The 23,881-nt window shown below is 38.3% G+C and overlaps 2 protein-coding genes across 16 annotated transcripts in view; one reads left to right on the forward strand and one right to left on the reverse strand.

The window, feature by feature from the left end:
• The window catches only part of dlg1b (discs large MAGUK scaffold protein 1b), an 86,702-nt gene extending 67,290 nt beyond the window's left edge, over nucleotides 1-19,412 (forward strand). For 7 of the 15 annotated variants that reach the window (XM_056744002.1, XM_056744005.1, XM_056744006.1 and 4 more), the window contains 16 exons: nucleotides 757-893; nucleotides 990-1,134; nucleotides 4,376-4,502; nucleotides 5,460-5,616; nucleotides 5,751-5,853; nucleotides 6,524-6,638; nucleotides 6,882-7,058; nucleotides 7,181-7,247; nucleotides 9,379-9,478; nucleotides 11,082-11,123; nucleotides 12,519-12,569; nucleotides 12,690-12,791; nucleotides 16,237-16,409; nucleotides 16,587-16,696; nucleotides 16,957-17,048; nucleotides 17,707-18,759. In XM_056744002.1, coding sequence (XP_056599980.1) covers nucleotides 757-893; nucleotides 990-1,134; nucleotides 4,376-4,502; nucleotides 5,460-5,616; nucleotides 5,751-5,853; nucleotides 6,524-6,638; nucleotides 6,882-7,058; nucleotides 7,181-7,247; nucleotides 9,379-9,478; nucleotides 11,082-11,123; nucleotides 12,519-12,569; nucleotides 12,690-12,791; nucleotides 16,237-16,409; nucleotides 16,587-16,696; nucleotides 16,957-17,048; nucleotides 17,707-17,813 — 1,805 coding nt within the window. In that variant the 3' untranslated portion in view covers nucleotides 17,814-18,759. Of the gene's footprint in view, nucleotides 1-756; nucleotides 894-989; nucleotides 1,135-4,375; nucleotides 4,503-5,459; nucleotides 5,617-5,750; nucleotides 5,854-6,523; nucleotides 6,639-6,881; nucleotides 7,059-7,180; nucleotides 7,248-9,378; nucleotides 9,479-9,768; nucleotides 9,803-11,081; nucleotides 11,124-12,518; nucleotides 12,570-12,689; nucleotides 12,792-16,236; nucleotides 16,410-16,586; nucleotides 16,697-16,956; nucleotides 17,049-17,706 lie in introns of all 15 variants that reach the window. The other 8 variants (XM_056744008.1, XM_056744009.1, XM_056744013.1 and 5 more) reach the window with 5 other exon arrangements.
• Nucleotides 19,413-20,240: 828 nt separating this feature from the next.
• On the reverse strand, nucleotides 20,241-20,962 carry ncbp2as2 (NCBP2 antisense 2 (head to head)). The gene is made up of 2 exons (XM_056744121.1): nucleotides 20,851-20,962; nucleotides 20,241-20,770 (listed from the first exon to the last, which is right to left on the reverse strand). Exon 2 carries the CDS (start codon nucleotides 20,761-20,763, stop codon nucleotides 20,449-20,451), a length of 315 nt encoding a protein of 104 aa, XP_056600099.1. The 5' UTR covers nucleotides 20,764-20,770; nucleotides 20,851-20,962; the 3' UTR covers nucleotides 20,241-20,448.
• Nucleotides 20,963-23,881: the final 2,919 nt, after the last annotated feature.

A 23,881-nucleotide genomic window follows, 5' to 3' on the forward strand; every position in this document is an offset into this window, starting at 1 on the left:
ACAGGCCACCGTGTCCCGGAGCTAAGATTTTTCAACCTTTTGTTAACAAACAATGTTAAGACATCATGTCATCATGGCCCATTAAAAAAGTCACGAACAGGCAATTTAGTTTAATCATTTGTAAATATAATGTCATATATGTTACTAAAAGACATATTTGTATTTAATTTGTCAAATGTGTTAATTAACCTGGACAAGAATCAACAGAATACATTTTTCAAATGAAGTTGACAGTGTAGCTCCTCAAAAATAATAGTTTTGGTTACATCAGATGAAATGTGCAGTTTTCGAGGTGTTCATTTATTGTTGATCTGAGCCTTTAATCCTCAGTGTAATGCAGGGAAGGCAACAGGAGTGCTGCTAAATCACTTCTTGGATTTCATATCTGATCAGAGTAGAGAGCATACAAATTTTCAGCTCACATGCCTTTAAAGAAAAACGTACACGTATATCAGGAGTAACAGGCAAACACATGCACGACCGGGCTATTTTCGGACCAGCCACAACATGCCGCAGTGTTCTACACAAAAACTGTAAAGACTTTAAGCTGCTGTTGCCATGGAAACACTCCCCTCCCTTGGCTTCAGACGGTTTTCTCTTATAATTTATGCAATAATTTGGCTCTCACTGACTTTAAAGATAGTGATTTAAAGTTGATAATGTTCAGAATGGCAGATGTTGTTAAAGTCGATATTTAATTGATAACATTTTTATCCTCATCATTTTTTTCTGTTGTTTTTTCCTTGTGTATCTCAGGTCTTGGTTTCAGTATAGCAGGAGGTGTTGGAAACCAGCACATCCCCGGGGACAATAGCATCTACGTGACAAAAATTATCGAAGGTGGAGCCGCACATAAAGATGGAAGACTACAAATAGGAGACAAACTTCTTGCTGTAAGGAGGACTTGCTGTTTTTTCTCATTCATGATAATGTCATGCATGGTAACATACTGTATATTAAATAGTTATGTGTGCGTTGATTTGTCTTAGGTGAATAGCTTCTGCCTGGAAGAGGTTACCCATGAGAATGCCGTGACTGCCTTGAAAAATACCCCAGACGTGGTCTTCTTAAAAGTGGCAAAACCCAACAGTGTCTTCGTTAATGACAGTTTCGCCCCACCTGACATCACCAACTGTGAGTTTAACCACCCATGAGCTCCCATAAAGTGAATCACTGCCTGTATTGATAGGGATAAAATTAACAGTAACCACAGTGTTCATCCTCAAGTGATTTTCTATAAACATAGTGTGTTTGATGGTCGTCTTTCTGAAGTTTGGGGATTTTTTTCGACTGTTAGTAGTCTCACTATTATTTGTATTCAGTTTTCGCTAACATGGAATTGCAGGACATTCACATGTAATGCTAATGTAGTGATATCAAAGCAATCAGGGAAATGTGAAAAAAAAACAGGATAAACTGTTTGTACAGAGCACTGTGGTGTGAGGCCGGGCAGTGAGCGTATTGATCTGTGCTCTGTTCGTTGGCCTGCCAGCGGGAGCACTAATAGCCGCAGAGGGGGGACTAAACTACTATCGATTACTCCCGCCTGGCAAGCAGCCATCAAAGTCTACATCGTGTCTATCTTAGTGCAGGGGAGGTGAAGGTACAACTGCACGAATGCTCCGTTGTGTGTCTTCCTGGGGAAACGAGTCAAAATAATGTCACAGGCTGTGACCCGGCTGGCTCTGCGCAAGTGTCTTTTTGGAAAACATTCGTTTTGTGTGATATAGTGATTTGTCTCTTTTTATGGAATAGTCAGGGTGAACACAGATGAAAATTTCCTCAATGCCTATCAGCTGTGCCAGGGTTTTCCTATGCATTGAGCTCTAAACGTCAAACTTAATCCATTGATTGCAGGTCATACTCCATTAGCTGCTGACCTTTTTAACTCTTTCGCCGCAAGCCTTTAAAAATAAAGTTGCCAGCGCCAGCGTTTTTTAACATTTTCAATAAATTTCGATGGCTCACAGTACATTTTCTGTAATTAATTTATATCAAATGAAAGAATAGAGTCTCAGCTTTCAAAGAAAAAAAAACTATTCTTCTATATTCATTTGTTCTTTTTTATCACCCCTTAGATGTGGGTAGGTTTCTTCAAAAATGCCTCACTTTGATTAAACAGCTGAGATATTTAAAATTTTTTGGTCAAAGATTCCACCCAGATTCCACTCAGAACAATCATTAAAAACAGACAAAACATATATGTTCAAGGTTCAGAGCTTCTGTACTTTTTCCAAAGGTGTTTAACAGCGCCACCTTCTGTATAACAGTACAAACACCGATTGCCGTAAAAACTCGTCTTTGGCGGAACGGACTCATCCTTGGTTTTAAAAATAGCACATATAAGTTGAACAGCAATTATATTAATAGACCCATCTGATTGGTCCATTGTTTTAAACTACATTTACCTGCTAGCAAGAGTGAAAAGCAGGCAACAGGCAGATGTGGAAGACGCATTTCTTCATAGACCAACAAATCAATGTAAGAGCAGCAGATGTTGGCGTTTAGAGATCCATTGCCTGATAAAAGCCATGTGAAAGAGACTTTAGCTTTCATGGCCCCACAAATTTTGACCTCTAGCACCCTGTACCTGTAGACATTTAAAGATGAGGACGTGCTTGTCTCTCTTGTATAAAATTCCTGGTAGGCTTGTTTTGAGAGCCACTTTTGAAAGCTGAACCTATCCGGCCCATTGGTGCTCTCTGTGCATATACATAATCAAGCACTACACTCCTTAGCACTCCAATGACTCCTTGACCCCAGAGGCACCATAAGACACAAACACACGTGATACGACAGCACTCAGTTAGATACAGTTTCATCGTAAGGGGCTCTTGATCTCTCTGCATCCACAGATATACCCTGCAAAAGTCCCTTTAGACACACTTGCCTCTAAGCCTTAAACAGGCATGTAATAACATGAGGGTGAGTCAGTAACGACAGGATTTTATATCTAGTGGAACTGTTTATTGGAGCACATGGACGCATGGAGCAGTGAAGACACATCTACAATAGACACAGTTTAATGTTGCTAGTAAACACACACAGCAACCCTGACACTAGCCCGGTGGAGTCAGGAGACAAGGATGCTTAGCTCCGCTTGACTTTTAGGTGTGAAAGACCATTTGCAAATTCAATCTTGGCTGGATTCATATGGTCAAGCCAGAATTGCTGATTCAAGCAGCAATATCCTAATGCAGGGGAGAAGGCAGCATGTGGAACGATGCCACAGCGTCCGCAGAGAACCAACCCGAGTTAATGAATGAGAAATAATTCCTTTTAAGTGAGCTCATCGACCAGCAGTCCAGTTCAAAATAAAAGTAAGGCTTGTTAAATACAACAGAGGAAATTCTCTCACTCAGTGTCTATATATTTTTTCTTTTTGTCTGTTGGTTTGTATGGAGGGGTATAGAGGAGTCATTGTATCCTTAGATTCTATTTGTGTTGCTGTGGAGAGCCATAAAGCATGCATTTCACCATCTGTTGGCCGTTTTTATCGCACCGCTCTGCTCTGCCTGGAAGTGAAGAGAGGTTTCTGCAGCTAAGCTTCACGTCAGAGGACACAGTACAGTACTGTTTGTGGATAGAAAGTTGCTGCTCTGGGACACCTGGAGCTAAATAATTATCTCACAATCATCATGGAGCTCATAGTGATCGGTGCCTGGAACAGCAAAATAAGATCAGGATAGACTTAATAAAACATTAAAAGATAAAAAAATGAGATTTCTAGATTTTTTTACATCATAATGTTATTCTCGAAGTAGATGCTATATTGTGGTATTTGATACTTATGCTCTGAGAGCACATATTAGGTCTGATCGCTTCTGATTCACTGTTTTATCTGATCACATGTCAGAGTAGTGTACAGTGGTAACTAGGAAGAAACCACTTTTTCTCATAGGTTTGTATTTTTGAAGCATTCATTTTATAACGTGAGGAGAGGAGATTTGAACTACTTTGCGAATATAATGTCTATTTCATCATTATACAAACAAAAACGACGCTTGCTTAAACCAACCGGGCGCAGTGGTCCTGTAATCTTTTTGCCATGAGCCGAGATGACGGTCTGCTTAGAGAGACCCAGAGGTCACCTTAGAAAAGTTTAGGCTCCGTTTCATCATGACCCCCAGGTCTTTTTCTCCCACATGGATGTCTGTGTAAACAGAGCCTCTGGGGAGGCCCTGGTGCTAAAAGCACAACTCAAGATATCATTTACTGTCAAAGTGCTTTAAAACCTATGCCACCTGAAGAGCATGTAGTTGTGCAGGTTAGTATAGTGGACAAGTTTAACCTGGGACTTGAAAAGCTGTAAAAACAAGCAAGAAATGCTTGTTCTTTGAATCGTCTTCATGTTGATACCTGTTTTCTGTTCCAGCCTATTCCCAGCACATGGAAAATCATATCAACCCCCCAACCTATCTGAGCCAGCCGCTGCCCCCTGTGCATTCAGGACCCTATTCCCCGACCCCAAAGACCATGGTGGGGGATGATGATGTCACCAGGTACGGTTTTGCTTGGTTGTTTTGTTATTAATTGGCAACCAGAATGTTTTTCCTTGCTTCCTCATCAATGCTCCATATTCATCCTTTATTCCCGGCCTGCATAATGCTCCGGAGATAAATGATGTGAAATGTACAGGTGCTCACCCATGGTGGAAGCAGCTCGGTGTTTGACATTCTTCAGCATATCTCTCCTGCTTTATATCTCCTCTGTTGCTCAAGGTCTTTATAGTTTCTCACTGAATCCTGTCAATGTGAGATATCACTCACATAAAGCAGCATCCTCTGCTGTGAACTAGAAATGACAAAATGAAAGAAAAGTTCTAGATAAATTGGTCATCCTGGATGGGAGAGTTTAAAAACGGCATATAAAAACATTTTATGCAAAGCAACGCAACACCAGACCTTTAGACAGATAGAAAAATCTGGCAAGACACGTCATCGCCGATTTAGCGATTTGATAAGCTCCAAATTTAGCCTGTTGACTTCATGCGTCGGTTCATTTTTGTTAAAACTAGGATGCATCATCAAAGCCTCTTAGGCGGTCTGCCAGAAAATGAATAAACAAGATTGTCGTAATCCAACAGAACAAACGATTCTATTAATCTGTCCATTTAGATGCGAATGAGGATTTGAAATTAGATCAACAATCAAACATCCACAAAGTAGCCTCAAAAGGAGAATGTGTGCCATTCTAGATGCCATTGTATTTTAGTCGTGTGTAATGGTCCTTAGACAAGGAAGCTAATGTGATAAAAATGGCATTTGACCTTATAGTGCTTATATTTTCAGTTGCAAGATGTATTACAGAGCTGAGTTAGAACAGCAGTGCCTCCAAGAGGCCAGATAAATACACTAATCCTGTACTCTTGAATAAAAAAACGAAAAGACATTATTGCCTTTCATTGTCTGCACCGTACCTTAACGCACAATTTGGATTGGTATCTTTCTGTGATGCAGGGAGCCCAGGAAGGTTGTACTGCATCGGGGCACCACAGGACTCGGTTTTAACATTGTGGGTGGTGAGGATGGAGAGGGCATCTTTATCTCCTTCATCCTTGCTGGAGGCCCTGCAGACCTGTGCGGAGAGCTCAGTAAAGGAGACCGTCTGGTGTCTGTGAGTATCCAGGACAGCCCACGAAAATCGTACTTGAAATCAGAGGGCTGTTTTTCACCATACACAACAGACGTTCTTAGCTCAGCATTCATGTGATATACATCACTGTCACTGCTTGATCTCTTGATGCACAGGTGAATGGAATAGACCTCCGCGGTGCCACTCACGAACAGGCAGCGGCAACCCTGAAGAATGCCGGACAAACTGTTACCATTCTGGCCCAGTACAGACCAGAAGGTAAGTCGCTTTTACGGTTGGGCGATGTCACCGTCAATCATTTTGAGAGCTCATTCAAAATAAATAAGAAATCAATCATTTGACTCATTTCCTAAGATCAGAGTTAATAAATAAACCTTGTTTTCTTCGTTCTTGTGTGTTTGGATATTGAGTCATCTAAAGTTGATGATATAACCTGTACTTACAATACATTATTGTGCTGTTACACATACTTCTTTATGCATCTCCTGGAAAAACGTTCAATATACTTTTAACTTTAACAGCAGACATGTTCATATTAGCTATTTTAGGGACAATGAAGTTCGATAAAATGGTCTTGAATGCTTATTACATGGGGCTCGGGAATGCTTGATTCCGATTGGTCAGTCACATTATTCTGAGGTCACTCTTTTGTAAAACAACCACTACCCACACAGAAAGTTTCCTAAATAGCTCCTACATGGAGTCAATGTTTACATTTACCTGAGTAAATTTCTTTCAGATTTCTTTCAATTTCCAATAAATCAAATGTTTACATATATTTATTAATTCATTTTAAAGTAATTCATTAACAAGATAAGATTCTTTAGTAAGTCATTCTCTTATAATAAACAAAGATTAGATCGTCCTGTCTGGGTTTGTGATCATGACCAGCAGCAGAACACTGGACATTGATGTTATTTTTTTATAGAGTACAGCCGATTTGAGGCCAAGATCCATGACCTCCGAGAGCAGATGATGAACAGCAGCATCAGTTCAGGCTCAGGATCACTGAGGACCAGTCAGAAGAGATCATTATATGTTAGGTACCAGATTGACACTGCACGACACTATACAATAAACACAAATATGCCAATTCCGTAATCAGATTTAAAAAAATGATATGACTTACATTTACAGTTCAGTAAGTTTATGTATTAAGTCAGAGATTTGTGGCCATTTTAAAAGCTTTTTCTCTTGCTTTGCCACATGTGCTTAAACCTAAAGTATGAGAGTTTATAATCTGTTAAATGGACCCAGTTTCGACTCTGCTCACTGTGTTTTTGCAGGGCACTGTTCGATTATGATAAAACTAAGGATTCAGGGCTGCCCAGCCAAGGCTTAAACTTTAAGTTTGGGGACATCTTGCATGTCGTGAACGCTTCAGACGATGAGTGGTGGCAGGCACGGCAGGTCACTCCTCAGGGAGAGGTGGAGGAGATGGGCGTCATTCCCAGCAAGAGAAGGTGGGTGAATAAAACAAAAACACTATAAAAAAAGAGCAAGTACCAGTGTTTGCAATGTCATACATCTCAACTTTGATCACATATTGTTTCATTAAAGCAATCATAACATGTTTTCATTCAAGGGTGGAGAAGAAGGAAAGAGCCAGGTTAAAGACAGTCAAATTTAACTCCAAGTCACGGGAGAAAGTAGTGAGTAAAGCATTCCTGCATGTTGTATAAATACATACATATACTTACATAAACAATAAGCTATTGATAATATCACATATGAACAGTTTTATATAATATAATGAAATCTCAGCTCAGTTCCAAAACTTATTGAGATGCTCATATTGACATCTGCTTTCCAAGCAGCCCTAACAATTAAGTCTATTTAGTTTTAAAGTTTGGTGCAAAGACAATGATGGAGTGCTTTGAACATAAAATAACATTGCACAAACAAAGAAAGAGTTAAACAGTCCACTTTGAATTATACTGAAGTGTTGTTTAGATCAGTAGGCCACATAAGAATGTGGATAGGCTCTATTAAAATCTTCCATTGTCTAGCTAGGCAACTCACAATTTTTTGGAACGTTGCATTGTAATATTATAGATTTAATGTCCATTAGAGTAAATATGATATTTTCTTCACTCTTGAGAAATTGTTACGGCATTTAAAAAACATTATGCCTTTAAAATCAGTTTAAAATAGCAAATGGTAATGTTCCTACCTCTGTGAGAGTTTGACCATTTGATATTAACCCACATGTAATAATGCTCAGTCAGTATGTTCAGTGGAACGGTAATGGACTGGATGTCATGAACTAATAAGTCTTCCACGAACGATCCGATCGTAATTAACAGCATGTGTAACTGCAAGTGCTGCAAGCCCGAAAGGGGCCGTTCTGTAACATATAACCGTACTGTAAAGCATCAGTAACTCATTTTAAGACATAGAGGTCGAAAGACCAGACCTTTAGCCACAGCACATTCTGTCTAACATGCCAATGAAAGCAATGCATGATAGGAAAACGAAGGACAAATACGCTTGCCATTGATGTTTGACTGCTTGTCTATCCGAATGCACCCTTACCTCTAATCTGTATCCTCACACTTTCCTCCTTTTATTAACCACGCAATCCCCCTTCCTGTAGCGCAGCAGGTAGAGCATCAAATTTATGGGTTTGAATGCCAGGGAATGCACGTTGCATTGTAAATTTAATGGAAGTCACTTGCAAAGAATGCAAATGCTCATAAAAACACCTGTAACAGATTTACAGCCATGTGGTCTTATTTATCCAAACAGACATATGGTCTGAATTGCATTTCCTTGCCCTTGTACAAAAAAATCCAAATGTTTTTTTTGTCCTGGTGTTGCTGCAATGAAGAAAAGAACAACTACAGTATCAAAGTATTCACATGCGTCCACATGCTTCTGGCACACTCACAAAGCTTCTTACCCCGCATGCAAATACTGCCACCCTATCTGTCTGCTTTCAGGAGCTTTCTCTCTTGTGTTTGAGATTTCCTGCTGCTAGATGCTTCTTTTGGGTCTATGGCTCAAATCTATTTGTCCATTCTTCATGCATTCCAGATTCAATTCTGACTTTGTGATGTCATCCAACAGTTTACACCATCTATTAGAAATTGACAATTTTGTGATATTGCTTTTATACAACAGTGTTAAAGTGATAGTTCATCCAAGAATGAAAATACTATCATTTCAAACCTGTATGACTTTCCTTCTCTCACAGAACACAAAAGGAGATATTTTGAAGACTGTTGAAAACTGGCACCCATTCACTTGCACTGGTTTTGTGTCCCTACAATAGAAGTGAACGGGTGCCGGGGCTGTTCGGGTACCAACATTCTTCAAAATATCTTCTTTTGTGTTCTTCAGAAGAAATAAAGTCACACAGGTATGAAATGACATAAGGGTTACTAAATGCTGACAAAAAATCTTCCAAGCACTTGCTATACACTGACATGAAACTGTGTGAAGTAGAGCAGCTTTTTTCTTTCTGTTCAGTTTTATTATAACTTTGATCCAATTCCACTCCAGTAAAAAAATTTAGATAATGAAACATCCCAGTGCGGTTACATTAAATATCAGTTCTCCTTAAAAAAATGACTTGTCCTATCAAATTAAGCAACCAGAACTGTTGTATAAATGCATCTTGAATCACATATGATGACAGTTGCCTTTGACCTGAAACTGTACGAGCTACCAGAGGTCCACAAAGCCCAGAGCAGAACAGTCATCTTTATTTTCTCCATACGGACATTAGACAGCCCACTTCCCTGCCCTTCTTTTCTTTTGCCCTGCTCTTCTCTTCCTCAGCAGTCCCTCAATGACAAGCGTAAAAAGAACCTCTTTTCCCGCAAGTTCCCATTCTACAAGAACAAGGAGACGAGTGAGCAGGAAACGAGCGATGTGGACCGTAAGTACAGACAGTCCTGCTGCTAAAAGTGGCACCACAGCTCAATGCTGGGCAAGAATAGGGTAGAAGGTCAGAAAGACAGAGGTGGGCACTACTCCACTGGGCACAACAGGCATCAGATCTCTCTTTAGACACAACAATAGTAGGTTTTGAGCATCAGATAACAGCGGACTCCAGAGCTTTGTGTTTTGGTGCCTGCTGTGCCTAGTGGCTGGAACAGGCCTGCGAATGTCTCAGTAACCTATGTACTCTTGTGGTTGTTGTTTTTCTTGTTGCTTCCTTGCTGACAGGACAATCCAGACGACATGCTTTCCAAAGGCCAGAGTAAGTGTTTCACCGCAGATGATCGCTTGGTCAACTGTGGACCAGATCGCCTCTCTGTTTCTTTCACATCTCTCAGTCCATCACATAGCTCATACTGATTTCTTTTCAGAGAGCACATTTAGTTTGTCCCAGAGTCCAAAAGCTTCTGTATTTGTTTGAAACACCAGACACACTGTTCTCTATTTGGTGGCATTGGTGTGGGTGAAGGGTTTTTGCTGTCTGTCCCATTGTGGTTGTGGAATCTCCTGTCAGTACCTGAATTTGATGTTACAGTATTCTAAAAATATACAGACGGGGAAAAACATAAGATACCATTAAGAACTATTTGCAATTTTTCTGAATTTACTATTTATAGGTATATGTTTAGGTAAAATTTTCTTTTTTGTTTTATTCTGTGTACTACTGACAATATTTCTCCTGAATTTTAAATAAAAATATTGTTTCTATTTGCATTTATTTGCAGAACATGCTCTGTATTTTTCAGACCTCAAAAACGGCAAAGAAAACAAGTTAATTTTAATTTATAAGCCATAAAACAGTTATCTTAGGACATGTATTAAGGAAAAGTTCAAAAGCAGTTTTTATGTGAAAACCCGTGTGTCTTTCACATTGCTGTTGGATGACTATGTCACTCCTGAGATTCGATTTTGTTGAAATTCATCAGACACTGGACTAGAAATGCTGTTAATTCAAATTTGGAAAGGTTTTTTTATTTCCCCCCGGCTGCATATATAGTCATATATAACTGTACTGCCATATAAAGTATTTATGGTGTCAAAAGTTTTGAATTTTATTTGCTATTATATATTCTAGATTTCAGTCTCATCAGAATATTCAATGAAAACTGTCATTTACTCACCATCGTGTTTCTCAAAAACATGACTTTAATTTATATCTGCTTGTTTGTGTAGAATGTTGCATGGTTAATTTGATTGTTTGGGGCTTAAAACCTTTGGTAGCTGCTTTTATTGTATGCAAAAAATCTCTTTAAAAGTGAAGTCAGATGTGTTGTGAGTTATATGAGGATGAGTAAATGCATGACCATATTTTCATTTGGTAGTGTATTGAGCCTTGAAACACCTTACACTGGATTGTACACACTGTATTGTGCCCACTATACTGTACACTAAAGTGTGCTGTGACCCTCTAGTGGAGTGTGTGTGCACTCCTCCATAGTGAAAGTCAAGGCTGGTATTTCTCTTTTTTTGTAGTCACTTCATAAATCATGTTCTGCAGTTTTTGGTTTTCAACATCCATTTTCCCTCTGTTATGATTTCAGAGCATGTCACCTCTAATGCCAGTGATAGTGAGAGTAGTTACCGTAAGTTTTTCCATTCACTGAACGCTTCGTCCGTCGTTCCCGTCTGTTTTCCTTCCACGTATTTAACACTGTTATGCTCTTATATCTCTTATGTGTACGAAGGATCTGTAGTGCATACACAATAACATATTATCCCTCTTAAAATGTGGTAAAACATACACCGGTGTTAAATAAAATAACATCAAGCAGTGTTATTCAGGGCTTCAGAAGAGTTTACATTGCTCAGCAGATGCCCACCCCTCTTCTATCTGAGCAGCACTGCAGTGAGACAGACTGGGTTATGTTCCTGGAGCCACACAGATACAATACCAAAATCAATCAGTGAGCCCTCCGCCAGCCCCTGGCTCAGTCTCCATGGCAACCGTGCACCCCCATCACCTTCCAGTCCTTGCCCCTCTTTCTCTCTCTGTCAGAGACAGTTAGAGTCACAGCGGTGCTATATCTAAGCCACTCTAAAGATATTACTATACCATCTCACGGGAGTCAGATATTACACACACAACTGCAGTGCAGACAGTAAGAGAGGGCTGGGTATCGCCAACCTCATCGCCATACGATACAGATGTGAAATGCATGTCACGATTTAATACGTCATGGCGCAATACAACATCATTATTATAATGTAGCAATGTAAGCTGTGTAAAATGTGCGAGAGAGACTCGATCAGATTGATCTCTCATTTTTGTCCAAAACGTCACTCCATAGAGTTGCTTTAACTACCCTGAGTATTACATCATCTAATGTAGACTTGTGTCTTATGTTTTACTTAGTAATATATCGAAAAATATATAAATGCGAACATTAAATGTTGAGAAAAGCAGAATATTAGCTAGTTAATCATTGTGTCGCACGTGATTTGCGTTCTAACACTTATGACCTTGTTTTGCTGGAATGTATAATGAATGAAGAACGAATGTATTAATAAGATTTTGTGCTTAAAGTACTCTGCATGCTAATATGCTCTATTACATCACAGGCCCTTATGAACTCTATTCTAATTTAAAGAACATTGTTCATTCATTTAAAACAAACCAGTATCTGCCTCTAACCCATAATGCACTGACGGGCAGTCAGGCCTGCTGAGATCCGCAGAAAGAGCTCCACTTTAATCATTATGACAGTCTCGCACCAACCGTGACTGAGGACTCCGTCACTTTAACACCATACACGTGTGTAGCAGAGAGGACCTCTAGCGGCCACAAAGCTGTTGTTACAATATCATAGGTTTAAACTGCATGGAAAGAAAAATATAACAGCCTTTTAACACTGCATCATACTCAGGAAGTGTAATGTGCTTGGCCTCATTCCTTTTTCACATTATGATACTAACACAAACCACACTCAAATGTTTTCTTATTCGGGGGGCTAAACTGTACATGCCTGTTTTTTCATCAGGTGGTCAAGAGGAATATGTGCTGTCCTACGAGCCAGTCTGTCAACAGGAAGGTACAATGCTAAATGAATAAATCTGAATATCTAAATGATTGAAGAGATGAATGAATTTTCATTATAATACATAAACACGGTTTGAGTCGGCTTGTTTACTCTGACGCCCTCTTTTCTCAGTTAACTACGCACGACCCGTGATCATCTTGGGTCCGATGAAGGACAGAGTAAATGATGACCTGATATCAGAATTCCCCGACAAATTTGGCTCTTGTGTTCCCCGTAAGTATCTGTACATAGTGTGATGATCATCAAGTCGGAACGCATCATTATAGTTGCTGTAACAAATATTGTGTATTTACAAAAATATCAAGTGTAAAAGACACCCCAGGCTGCAGGTTAAAGAGGTCATATAGGGTCACGAGTTCCACTTTTTCTGTCTTAATTTTTACATTTAGTAAACACAGGTTGTCTCTCAATTTTCCTGTGACGTGACAGCGTGGCGCATTGTGATACTTCACAGCTGGTATTTATCAAAAACAGGCAAATCCACTTTAATTGTTAAATACGGTCTAAAATTCAAACAATGTAGCAACTCATAATGTAAAAACTGCACATAATGTAATAAGTATTACATTATTACTGTAATAAAATGCTCTTAATGTGATCATTTTCTCAAAACGCAATCAAATCTCGAGCTCATAAAATAAAGACAGGTTTAAACTAACTACGAAATGCACCAGACTTAAGTATTCATGCAAAAATAAGAAAAGTAATAAGAATAAGAATAACTATTAATATTATTATCATTGTACATGAAATTAGCAGTTATATAGAATAAGTAGAGTAAAGATAAACTTTAGGGAGGGGACATTGTTTCTCCATGGAGTTCATCGAGTAAATGGAAGTGTCTGTGTTTGGCTACACTGTTCAACAAATGTGTTATTATTAAAATTACAACTAAGGGTTTTCGTGAGAGTGTTAAGAGACAATAAACTGTCTTCCTTTTTGATTTAAAATGTGATGTTACTTAAATAAAGGAATAGTTGACAATCCTACTTTACATGTTTTAAACAATTAGATTATGTTCATACTATAGCCATGCATTAAATGCATGTCCATGACTTAGTGCAGTTTGCCAACTTGTCAGGTAATGTCAGTGGTATGATGACAATGACAGTGGTTAGTTACATGTAAAGATATTTTAGTTTTTTTGTCAAAATTATTGCAAGGAACAACTGAGTTGAACCTACATAACTCAACTTCCTTGAATTGAAGGCATTTTTTATGAACAAATGTAAAAAAAAAGTCTCAGGCAATGGCAGCACGGAACTCGGGTTAAATGAACATTTCTTCACTTTAACAGAAGTTGTAACATGAAGCTACATGAGAGGATACATTGAAAAATAAAGCACAACTAACAATCACCCATCATTTCTGCGCCTAATAAACTGTTTCCTCCAGGACAATCTTCTGTATAACAGCCTGTGAAGAACTTGTCAGCTACAATGTTTACATCACGTTCACCTCAGGAAGATAAAATTGTCTCTATCAGGGATGTCAACAATTAATCGATGATCGATTTTTGATAAAATATGTATTTGATTAAAGCTATCAATGGTCTATCAAGCAATTTTAATATGATGCATTTTAATATGCTTTTATTATGATCCAAACATTAAAAGTACATTAATACAGAAACAAAACCATGTCATTCAACATAGAAAGTAATAGAAATTTAGTAATAACTAAGTCATGGTTAATTATAATTTCCCCAGATATTTTTTCATATAGTGCACTGCGCTTTGACAGAGCTGGGGGACACGAGGAGGAAATATTTCATTCCTACAACTTGTTAATTCATTACTACAATTTAGTAATTTGTCAAATGAGGAACTAAGAAAAATCAGGAACGAATGAATAAGTCATAGGAACAAGTTCTTAATTCATGGCAACAAAACATTTTATTTTCCACCCACAGACCACAGTAAGGAATGCAAATACAGGGATTAAAAATGAATGACAAGAAAATAAACCTGCGAAAATAAAGAGCGAGTCTAAGAAAATTTGGGAAAAGAAACTATAAGTATTATAAAGTTTGTGGAAATTTCTGACCAACTGGCAAAACAGAACACAAAGGCATATTACAAAGCAGCTTTACAGGAGAAAATAAGAAAAACAGAAAATCACAGAAAAGGTATAAACACAGGGCATGGTGTTTATAGACAAAGCAAGATCATTCTAATTAATAATATCTAATAAAAGCAGTGTCACCATGAGCAAGCTAACAGGGCAATGTGGAGAGGAACCCAAACTCCAAGATAAATAAATGGAGTAAAAAACCTCCGGGGAAACCGGTCTCAGTCAGGAGGGCCAGGTCTCCTCTGATGCGTCACAGCTGCACGCAGTGACTTAGATTAAAAGTTACGGAGTCAGTGTTTATAAAAAATACGGAGATCTTATTAGTTGTGATTTAGGATATTACATTTGTTGAAACTGTATAGGTCTAATTTTGTCTTATTTTGTGATCGATATCAGACAACATAGGAATGTTAAAAGCAGGGAAAATGGCATAGTGTAACTGAGTGCTGCTATAATTTAAAGTACCTGTATATATGAACCAATATATGAATTTAGCATGTTTCTAAATGTCTACGAACATATTAAGGAATTGTTTAGATCTAATACTGTAGAATTATTACATACAGCTAATTTAAAACTGCTGTCATGTGATGTAAGTTTAGTTCTAATACTAAGTATTGTAAAATAAACATTAATGTGACAGGTAGTCCGTCTTTGCTCTTGGTTGGGGATGGAATTGCCTGAAACTGGAGCTGTGGTTGTCAATTGGAGTAATCTCTAGTTAGGGATTGCCATATGATGTTCATCTGGGCCTGGCGTAATCTCTACATTCCTCGGGATAGGTGGGGCAGGAAGGCAGAAAAAGAAGAATTAGCATAGCTGCTCTTCATTAGTTTTTTGTAGTAATTTAGTCCATCCATTTAAATTGTGAGAGTGTGTCTGACCCTCGAATGGTATAGAAAAGGCTATTCCAGAGTTTAGGTGCTGCGTATGAGAAAGCTTGACCCCCTTTGTTAGATTTAGTTATTCCAGGTGTTATCAAAAGTCCGGAGTTTTGAGATCTTAGAGAGCGTGATGGGTTGTAGTGTAATAGAAGCTCTATTATGTAGGTAGGGGCTAAACCGTTAGGGCTTTAGAAGTAATTAAAATAACTTTAAAGTTAATACAATCCTTTATGGGTAACCAGATAAAATGGGGGTTATGTGATCGTATTTTCTGAACCTGGTTAGAACTCTGACAGCTGGATCTGAACTAACTGTAGTGTGTTTATTGATGAAGCAGGGGAACCACTAAGTAGTGCATTACAATAGTCAAGTCTTGAGGTCACAAATGCATGAATAAGCTTTTCTGTGTCAACAACACGGAATTAGCTTCAGTCATCTTCAACCCTTGAAATGTTGCCTATGTTTTCTAATAATGTTGTCAAGGGATGTTATCGGAGGTCCTCAGCCTTTGCTGCTTAAAAAAAAAAATCTAAATTTATTGAAACTAACTTTGTTCAAGTTTCAGCCGTTTGAACCTGCAACCTCCCTTACAGAATCTCTGGATTAAAAAATAAAGTTCAAAAAGTATAAAAGCATGTTTGTATAATAATGAAGTTTGTAATACATGAAACAAAAATACAGCATGTGCTCTCTTGTCTCAGATACAACAAGGCCAAAGCGTGATTACGAGGTGGACGCCAGAGACTACCACTTTGTTGTGTCTAGAGAGCAGATGGAGAAAGACATACTGGAGCACAAGTTCATTGAGGCGGGCCAGTACAACAATCACCTGTATGGAACCAGCGTGCAGTCTGTCAGAGAGGTGGCCGAAAAGGTGAGATCAAATCTATTTATCTTCATACAGGATTTATTACCCATTCTAACGTAATTGTGACCATTAAAACTACATGCTGAATATAATATAACTGTGTATTCTAGACTGCATTTGAGGGATGTAGCTCAGCTATATATTTTCGAGTGTAAAACATGACTTTTTATGTGAATTCCTCAGGGCAAACACTGCATTCTAGATGTATCAGGCAATGCTATCAAGAGACTCCAAGTGGCTCTGCTTTACCCCATCGCTATTTTCATCAAACCCAAATCAATGGAAAACATCATGTGAGTAGAGAATAAAGACCAAGCTAGTGCTTTAACAGAAGATATAATCCAGAAAAACACTCTATCAATGACTAATACATTACTTGTGTCTTTCTAGACTGCCCATTCTGCTGTCATTGTGTCATATACCATAAACTGTCGAACCCATAAAGTCATGGCCAAATCTCTTTCTCAGACTTGCTCTTAACCGCCAGCTATGTAACACAAGACAATGAAATAAGTGTAATGTGTAATTTGGGTGCGATGTGCTTGTTCCTCAGGGAGATGAACAAAAGATTCACGGAGGAACAAGGCAGGAAGACATATGATAGAGCAATGAAGCTGGAACAGGAGTTTATGGAGCATTTCACAGGTCTGTCATGTCATGTCTGAAATACAAACAATACATTACATATAGACCTGCTTTATGATGTATGTTGGCTGGACACTATGGATGTGCACAACTACATGTATAAAACCATCGTAGTCCTCAAAAATTGGGATTATGCGTAGTAGCATTGCTCAAAGCAGCTAAAAACTACATGAGAAATTAGAATTTGTTTATATTTATTTAGATTTGCTAGCTGGACTGTATGTGCTTCACAGGGATTACATTTAGATACAGTAACTATACAGTAACTATACCAAAAACAATAGCATCATTATATGGTTCTTGGAGGATTAGTAGATCCATCCTAATTGTAAAAGTGTATCGTCTTTATATGAAGAGTTTGGTTATAAAATGAGATAACTCCATTTTTAAATTTGTTAAAAAAATTGTATTGTGCATTACAATTATTATCAATCAAACAGCAGTTGGTTTGCTTTGATTTAAGCCATAATAACTCAAAAAATACAGCTAACCGACACAATAAAACGCTATAAAAACATGATAACCTAATAAAAAACATGATTTTTGAAATATTAAAAAAATGCAATTATCTCATTTTGGAACCAAACTCTTCATATATTTCATTGCATGTTTTCGTTGTCAATGATGTTACCTCACGGTGATCATCTCTGGTTTGCAGCCATTGTTCAAGGGGACACTTTGGAAGAGATCTACGATCAAGTAAAGCAGATCATTGAGGAACAGTCTGGACCATTCATCTGGATACAGTCCAAGGAGAAACTATGAACACCTTCAGGAGTTTGTCATCCCTCTCTCTTTGCCTGATTTATTTATTGATTCTGTCCTCTTTTTTTTTTGTTAATTTTTATTTTTCATAATCTCAGTTGGGCGTCTCCAAGTGACATGCATTCAACATATTAATTCCAGCATACTTCACTCTCTGTTTAGTCCTACTTCTTCACCTCCTGACTTTGAGCTCCTCCAGTAGCGGTTTAAAGAAAAGAGGATCAACCTTTTTCAGATCTCAACTGCTTCCAAGCTTACAGAAAGCTACAGTATGTTAGACCAGCATCTGTTATCCAGGGTTTCGGAAACGGTACAGTTCCTTAATGTTTAAGGGAGGTTACTTTGTAAGGAAAAAGAGTGGATTTTGTTTTCTTTCGTTGTTGTCTTTTTTGTGGTGTAAGATTGTGATATGAAGCTTGGGTCTCAGGCATTGGACTTGTAAAATGGTGAATAACACAAAAAGCAAAACTTTGCACGTTCTAGCTATTAGGACCAGGTGTTCTTTGCTCTTTCTTTATTGTCGTTCATTTCCATCATAATCCACTATGTTCAGTACTTTAATCTTATTCTCTTTTCCCTTTATTGTTGTATTGGCATGCTTATTGTTCTCCTCATTCTAAATGTCTGCGTTATGGAGCCGTCGTGTTTAGATGATGTCCGGCCGCACGGAGGCAAGACGTGGGCCGCCGTTGTTTTAGAATGTTGGAGTCTACAATCAGTGTCTTACACGGAGTACGTGTTTTCAACACTCATGATTTACATTTAGGAAAGTCTGCCATTTGTAAGGAACTGATATTTTTAAGAGATGTCTTCACACATCCTTGGCAATAAAGTGCCAGCGCATATGTGGAAGAAATTTATTGTACAATGAGATCTTAACAGATATTTAACCCTCCATAAACTGCCTATTTTGTTATAATAAAAGTCTATATTGAGCTTTACTTGAGCACGATTATGATGGGAGTTATTTTTTTGGCATCGTAAAATGTATATTAGAGCAAGAGATTTAAAAACAAAATAGTAGGAATATATTTTTTCCTTTTTCTGTTTCCACCCGCTGTTTATTTTAATAAACTGCAAGAGATGGGAGAGAGGGGACCACATCAGTAGATTGGAAATAGAGACTAGCAGATGATGAATGCGATATTTCAGTGCCGTCACATTCCGACAGCTACTTCTCGCACTTCCTCCTCTCTGTCTGCCCACCACTTCAACGTAATCTGCTCAAGTGTGCTACATCAGAGTTTTAACAGGGTGGAGGAGAATGCTCTGTCTGATTCCCCCTCTCAGACGCAAACCGATTCAGAAAGATGAAAAGCTTCTCGAAGCTGTCGAGGCAAACTGAACGCACCACAGAGACTCATTTTTCTAAACTTGTCCTGAAGAGGGGGACGTCTGCTCTTCCCACGGCATTATTGTTTTCTATACTAAGACTGCTTGTTGTACCACCTCACCACCTCTGCTTTTTAGGGACATTTTTGGACTGGCATAAATGAAACATGTAAATAACCTACTGATCTGATTCATTCCATTGATCCAAATGAACAAGAGGAGAATGGTTAATTCAAGAAAATAAAACAAAATGTTTCTCATAATGCACAGTGCTAGTGTGAGTGTTCCTTCAGATGGGGGATGACGTATATTTAAGTGCTGCGCTATCTGCAGTGCAGTATACTGTGTAGCTGTTCTAGGATCAGCAACTGGCTTTCCTTTTTGTTCTTACTGACCACAATATTGTTGTGTGACCATTAATTCACATGGAAAGTTGATTAAATCAAGGCAAAAAGTGAAATAGTGTCTGAAATTTAGCACCCCACCACCAATGCAAGTATGACATTGATTTTTCCAGTTCTCTTACACACTTTGATGTCATTTGCAAATAGTACCGTTAAAATATGTGGATTACAAATACAAGTATTGTACAAAAATAAAGAATGTGATGTTTTTCAGAGGATGGGGTGCTTATAACAAGTGCTACAAATACTTTAAAAAACATTTTTTTTAACAGGGACTCTGTTTTACACCAAATGTTTTGTGAGCAAAATTCTAGGGATAGTTAAATAAAATAAAAATTCTGTTATTTATTCAAAACCTGGATGACTCCGTGAACTCGGAAGATATTCTGAGACATGTCTCAGTGCTTTTGCATCCAATGGAAGTAAAGGGGGGCAATGTTGTTTGGTTTGTTTTGGTCTGCAAGAGAAAAGTCATACAGGTTTGGAATAACTTCGGGCCGAGTAACAGATGAAAGAATTGTCATTTTGGTGATCTATACCTTAACACAGGTTTCCTATCGGTTCTTTATATATGGCTTATGGGACAAGTGCGTGTAGATTTTAAAAATGACTAAATTAACTCTCCCTAAGTAGACATGCATCATACAAGCCTAAATGTTTAAATTAAATAACAAATTGACTCGTAAGCGTATTTATATAATCCCATACTATTTATTATACAAATCACATGGCACTTACACAAACCATATTTTTTCATATGACAGTGTTTACAGTAATAATTTAAACATGTCTGTCGGGCAATAAAACATCATCTGCTGATGCAGCTGACAGAAAAAACATTCTGAATGGAGTTCATAAATTCACAAATAGCAGCTCGTGGTCAAAGTTGACTTTATCGGTCACTTTTTGTCTTTGATCTGTCTGCTGGCGTCTCTCATCCCGTCTTTTACTTCCTTTACAAACGTGTTCCGAAGCCTTGTTGCTCTCCGACCCAATTCCTGCACATCTCTTGGCATCTTTGATGACTCTTCTCGTACCTGGCGGACGGTTTCTGACCTCAGCAGCTTAGTCGACGCTTCTTTCCCTGCGATCTGTGCTTTAGTTATGGCGAAGGCCGTGATCTGGGCTGCCCGTCTGATGGGTCGAGACTCGGCCAGTTTCTCAACCACTTGAGCGTTATTTATCAATGCGTTGAAGATCCGCCTAAGCACCATTTTGAACCTGATATAAACTTAACGTTAATCCGGTTTATTTTTCAAATACAGTTTAAATGAGCTATTTGTTATTTAATAAGAAAGTACCTCTAAGAAGTTCAAGGTTGAAATGTATGTAATCAAATGGCTGGCTTTCTGACTCTAGCGAGCACCCGTACTGAACTGTCCTTCAACGACGCCTGGTATCAGTGGGTACGGCACGACAGCGCCCCCTAATGCCGTGGAGGAAAATCATTTGAAAGACAAAACATCAATGAAAGATGCAATTAATCCGTGTTTATTTTCATACTTTATTTATACTTTAATCTAAGTTTAGTGAAAAACACTACACTAGGAGTCAGTAGTGATCTAATTTCAGGTTTTATTCAATCTAATAATAATTCCCATCATGCATTTCATTTTGCATTGCATTGTATTAATTGAATTCATAAAAGAGCCGTCTTTGTGAGTTTGGTCTGTAGAGTGGAGATAGTTTATCTTCCGGGAACATAGTTAAACACACATGTTCAGTATGATGCACTTTCAATTGCATCAGCTTTGGGGGTGTGTCATTTTAGATCAGGGTGAAGTGAATTTATGAAAGATTCTTCACTTCCAACATTGGAGGCTGATTTAGTTTCACATCTGAGTGTTTCGTGTTCTTCACAATAGAACGTTATTGTTTTTGTTTATGTAAAGCTGTTCCATTTGTTGTTTCCTTAATGCCCGGATCTCTTAATACTTGAGGTTTACAGCAGCTTTGGGCTTCAGTGAAAAGAGAGAATTACAATTCACTTGCGCCACTGCGATTTTAAGACTCTACAGATCTGACCTGCTCATGGGAACTCTAAAGTCTCTTTTTGTAAAGAAATGTATGTTATTCATATACTAACCTTAATACCACTTATTGTTGTGAAGAAATACCAAGGATGGACAATCCTTTTGAGCTAAGTATTCAACTAAGAACTACTACAGAAATATACAAAGATGGGAATCATTCATGTCTAGAGCTCAAATAGTGAGGCGCCGGTTACAGCACTGTTTAATATTTTATACTAAGGTGGACTTTTAACAAATCAGCTGCAGCAGTCAAACACAACAACTTTAAAATATGCGTGATTTGAACGCTGTCTGAATTGACATGCTCGCAGGCACTTTCCATTAAACTCTATGAACTCTGTGAAGGAAGACCATTTCAAAGTGTTCTCACAATGCTTGCTGCTGAGAATAAAACAATCACTGAGCTTCACCTCTGACCAAATAAAACATTAAGGAATCACTATGTTCTTCAAAACACAGTGTGTCCTGCTGAAATCTCTGCTATCACTTACATTGACGGTGCAGCACTGTTTCATATTTCAACCTAATGAACTTACTTTTTAAATAAGTTAAAAAACAGAACTTTTGTGTGAAATGTAGACCTGATTTTTTTTGGAAAAAATAAATATTTTCCAATTCTGTTTGGTGACACTAGTAGTGCAGAAATTATATACAGTACTTTGGCTATTCTAATTTACAAGCGCAATTTTATCCAGACGTTTGACTTACAGACTGTTTTTTTCTCTGATCTCACCCCTCTGGTGTGCCAAACCTCTCCCCCCACGTGCGGGACACTGATAACAGGATCTTCTGAGAAAGTGAGGAAGTTTTTACAGACTTTGGGTGTGTTCCTGTAAAACGACCAACAGAAAGTAGCGGGAAAGACTTATGTGCATAGAAAATGCTCATAGTGGAGGTGTGCGGCCATGAAGCTGAATCTTCTCATTGCAGGTCACAGTGTTCTTTTACCATGTCAGCAGGGTTTGGTGCCCATGAAAACAAAAGTCCTTGAACAGAATCAGACACAGCTGTCCCTCTCCTGCAGTACAAGAGACCGCAGTCAGACTACAGCAGCTTTCAACTGGTCAGTAAGACACAACGAAGATGTTTCAATTGTACAGCCAAAACGTTCAGGTTATGGTTTGCGCTGAACTTTGAGCCAATAACCGTGGGATGTGGAATAAATAATCTCACACTGTAAAAATAAAGGTTCTCAAATTCTCTTTAGTTCCTTGGATGCCACACTGTTAAAACCCCATTGAGAATCTCTAGCCAACCTTTCAGTTTTGTGTGAGTTCCTGTAAGAGCTCTAATGATGGTCTGTGGTTTCCCCACTAAGGGAAAGTTATAAAGCACTTGATGTATATATTGGAGTTCCTCGAGTACATATTTGAAACGCCTTTGAAGGGTTTTGAGAAGGAATGCTGTGTGTTGTTTTTAAAATAAAAGTTCAGCCAAGAATGAAAATTCTGTCCCCATTTACTCACCTTCTTGTCATTTCAAATTTTGATGAATTTCTTTCTTCTGCGCACCGCGATAAAATATTTTAAGGAAAGTCGGTAACTGATCAGCACTTGCCCGCATTCACTTGTATTGAATGGACACAAAACGTGAGTGAAAGGGTTCCACTTAACAACATTCTTCAAAATATCTTCTTTTGTGTTCTGCAGAGGGTGAATAGATGATGACAGAATCTTCATTTTGGTTGAACTATCACTTTAACACAATACTGAAGGATTCCTTCCTAGGCATCTGACATGAGTTTTTCAAATGCCAGAATTCAATTCTGAGGCACCGAAAACAACAATTTTCATATAATTATAGTTTATGGTCAAAACAGACTGATGTTCTCATGGAAGCTCTGGTAGATCGGTGTGTGGCCCTGCACAGGTGGATGAGGCTGATCATGAGTTTCTCTCAGACTCAAATCCTGTTGTAAGTGTTTACAATTAAACACAGATGGCTGTATCGGGGGATTTGTTTGTTTATGAGCTTTTATCTGTTGAACTACTTCGATACAGCAGACATGAGAAACATCTTGCGGGAACAAAGAATCACTGTGAAATGACAGTGAGAATGTATGAAGCGCTTGTATGAACATGAGTTTTATTTCATGGGAAAGAGGTGAGGAGCAAACGAGCTCGCTTTGGTAACCATTACACTGTATGTGTGATTTATTCTATTTAATTTGCACAGCCAGGTCAACAGAAAATGCTAACGGCGTGTTTAATGAACCTGTGGTGTACACATAAATAACCTTTTATTGTCTGAGTCCAAAGATACATCTGTTCCAAGAACATTTGCTTTCCTATTTTCAACA

The sequence above is a fragment of the Triplophysa dalaica genome, chromosome 3 (genome assembly GCF_015846415.1).
Source record: "Triplophysa dalaica isolate WHDGS20190420 chromosome 3, ASM1584641v1, whole genome shotgun sequence".
NCBI lineage: Eukaryota > Metazoa > Chordata > Actinopteri > Cypriniformes > Nemacheilidae > Triplophysa > Triplophysa dalaica.

Excerpts from the sequence above, each read along its gene's own strand:
- ncbp2as2 (XM_056744121.1), bottom strand. The coding sequence starts at position 20,763 with ATGGTGCTTAGGCGGATCTTCAACGCATTGATAAATAACGCTCAAGTG.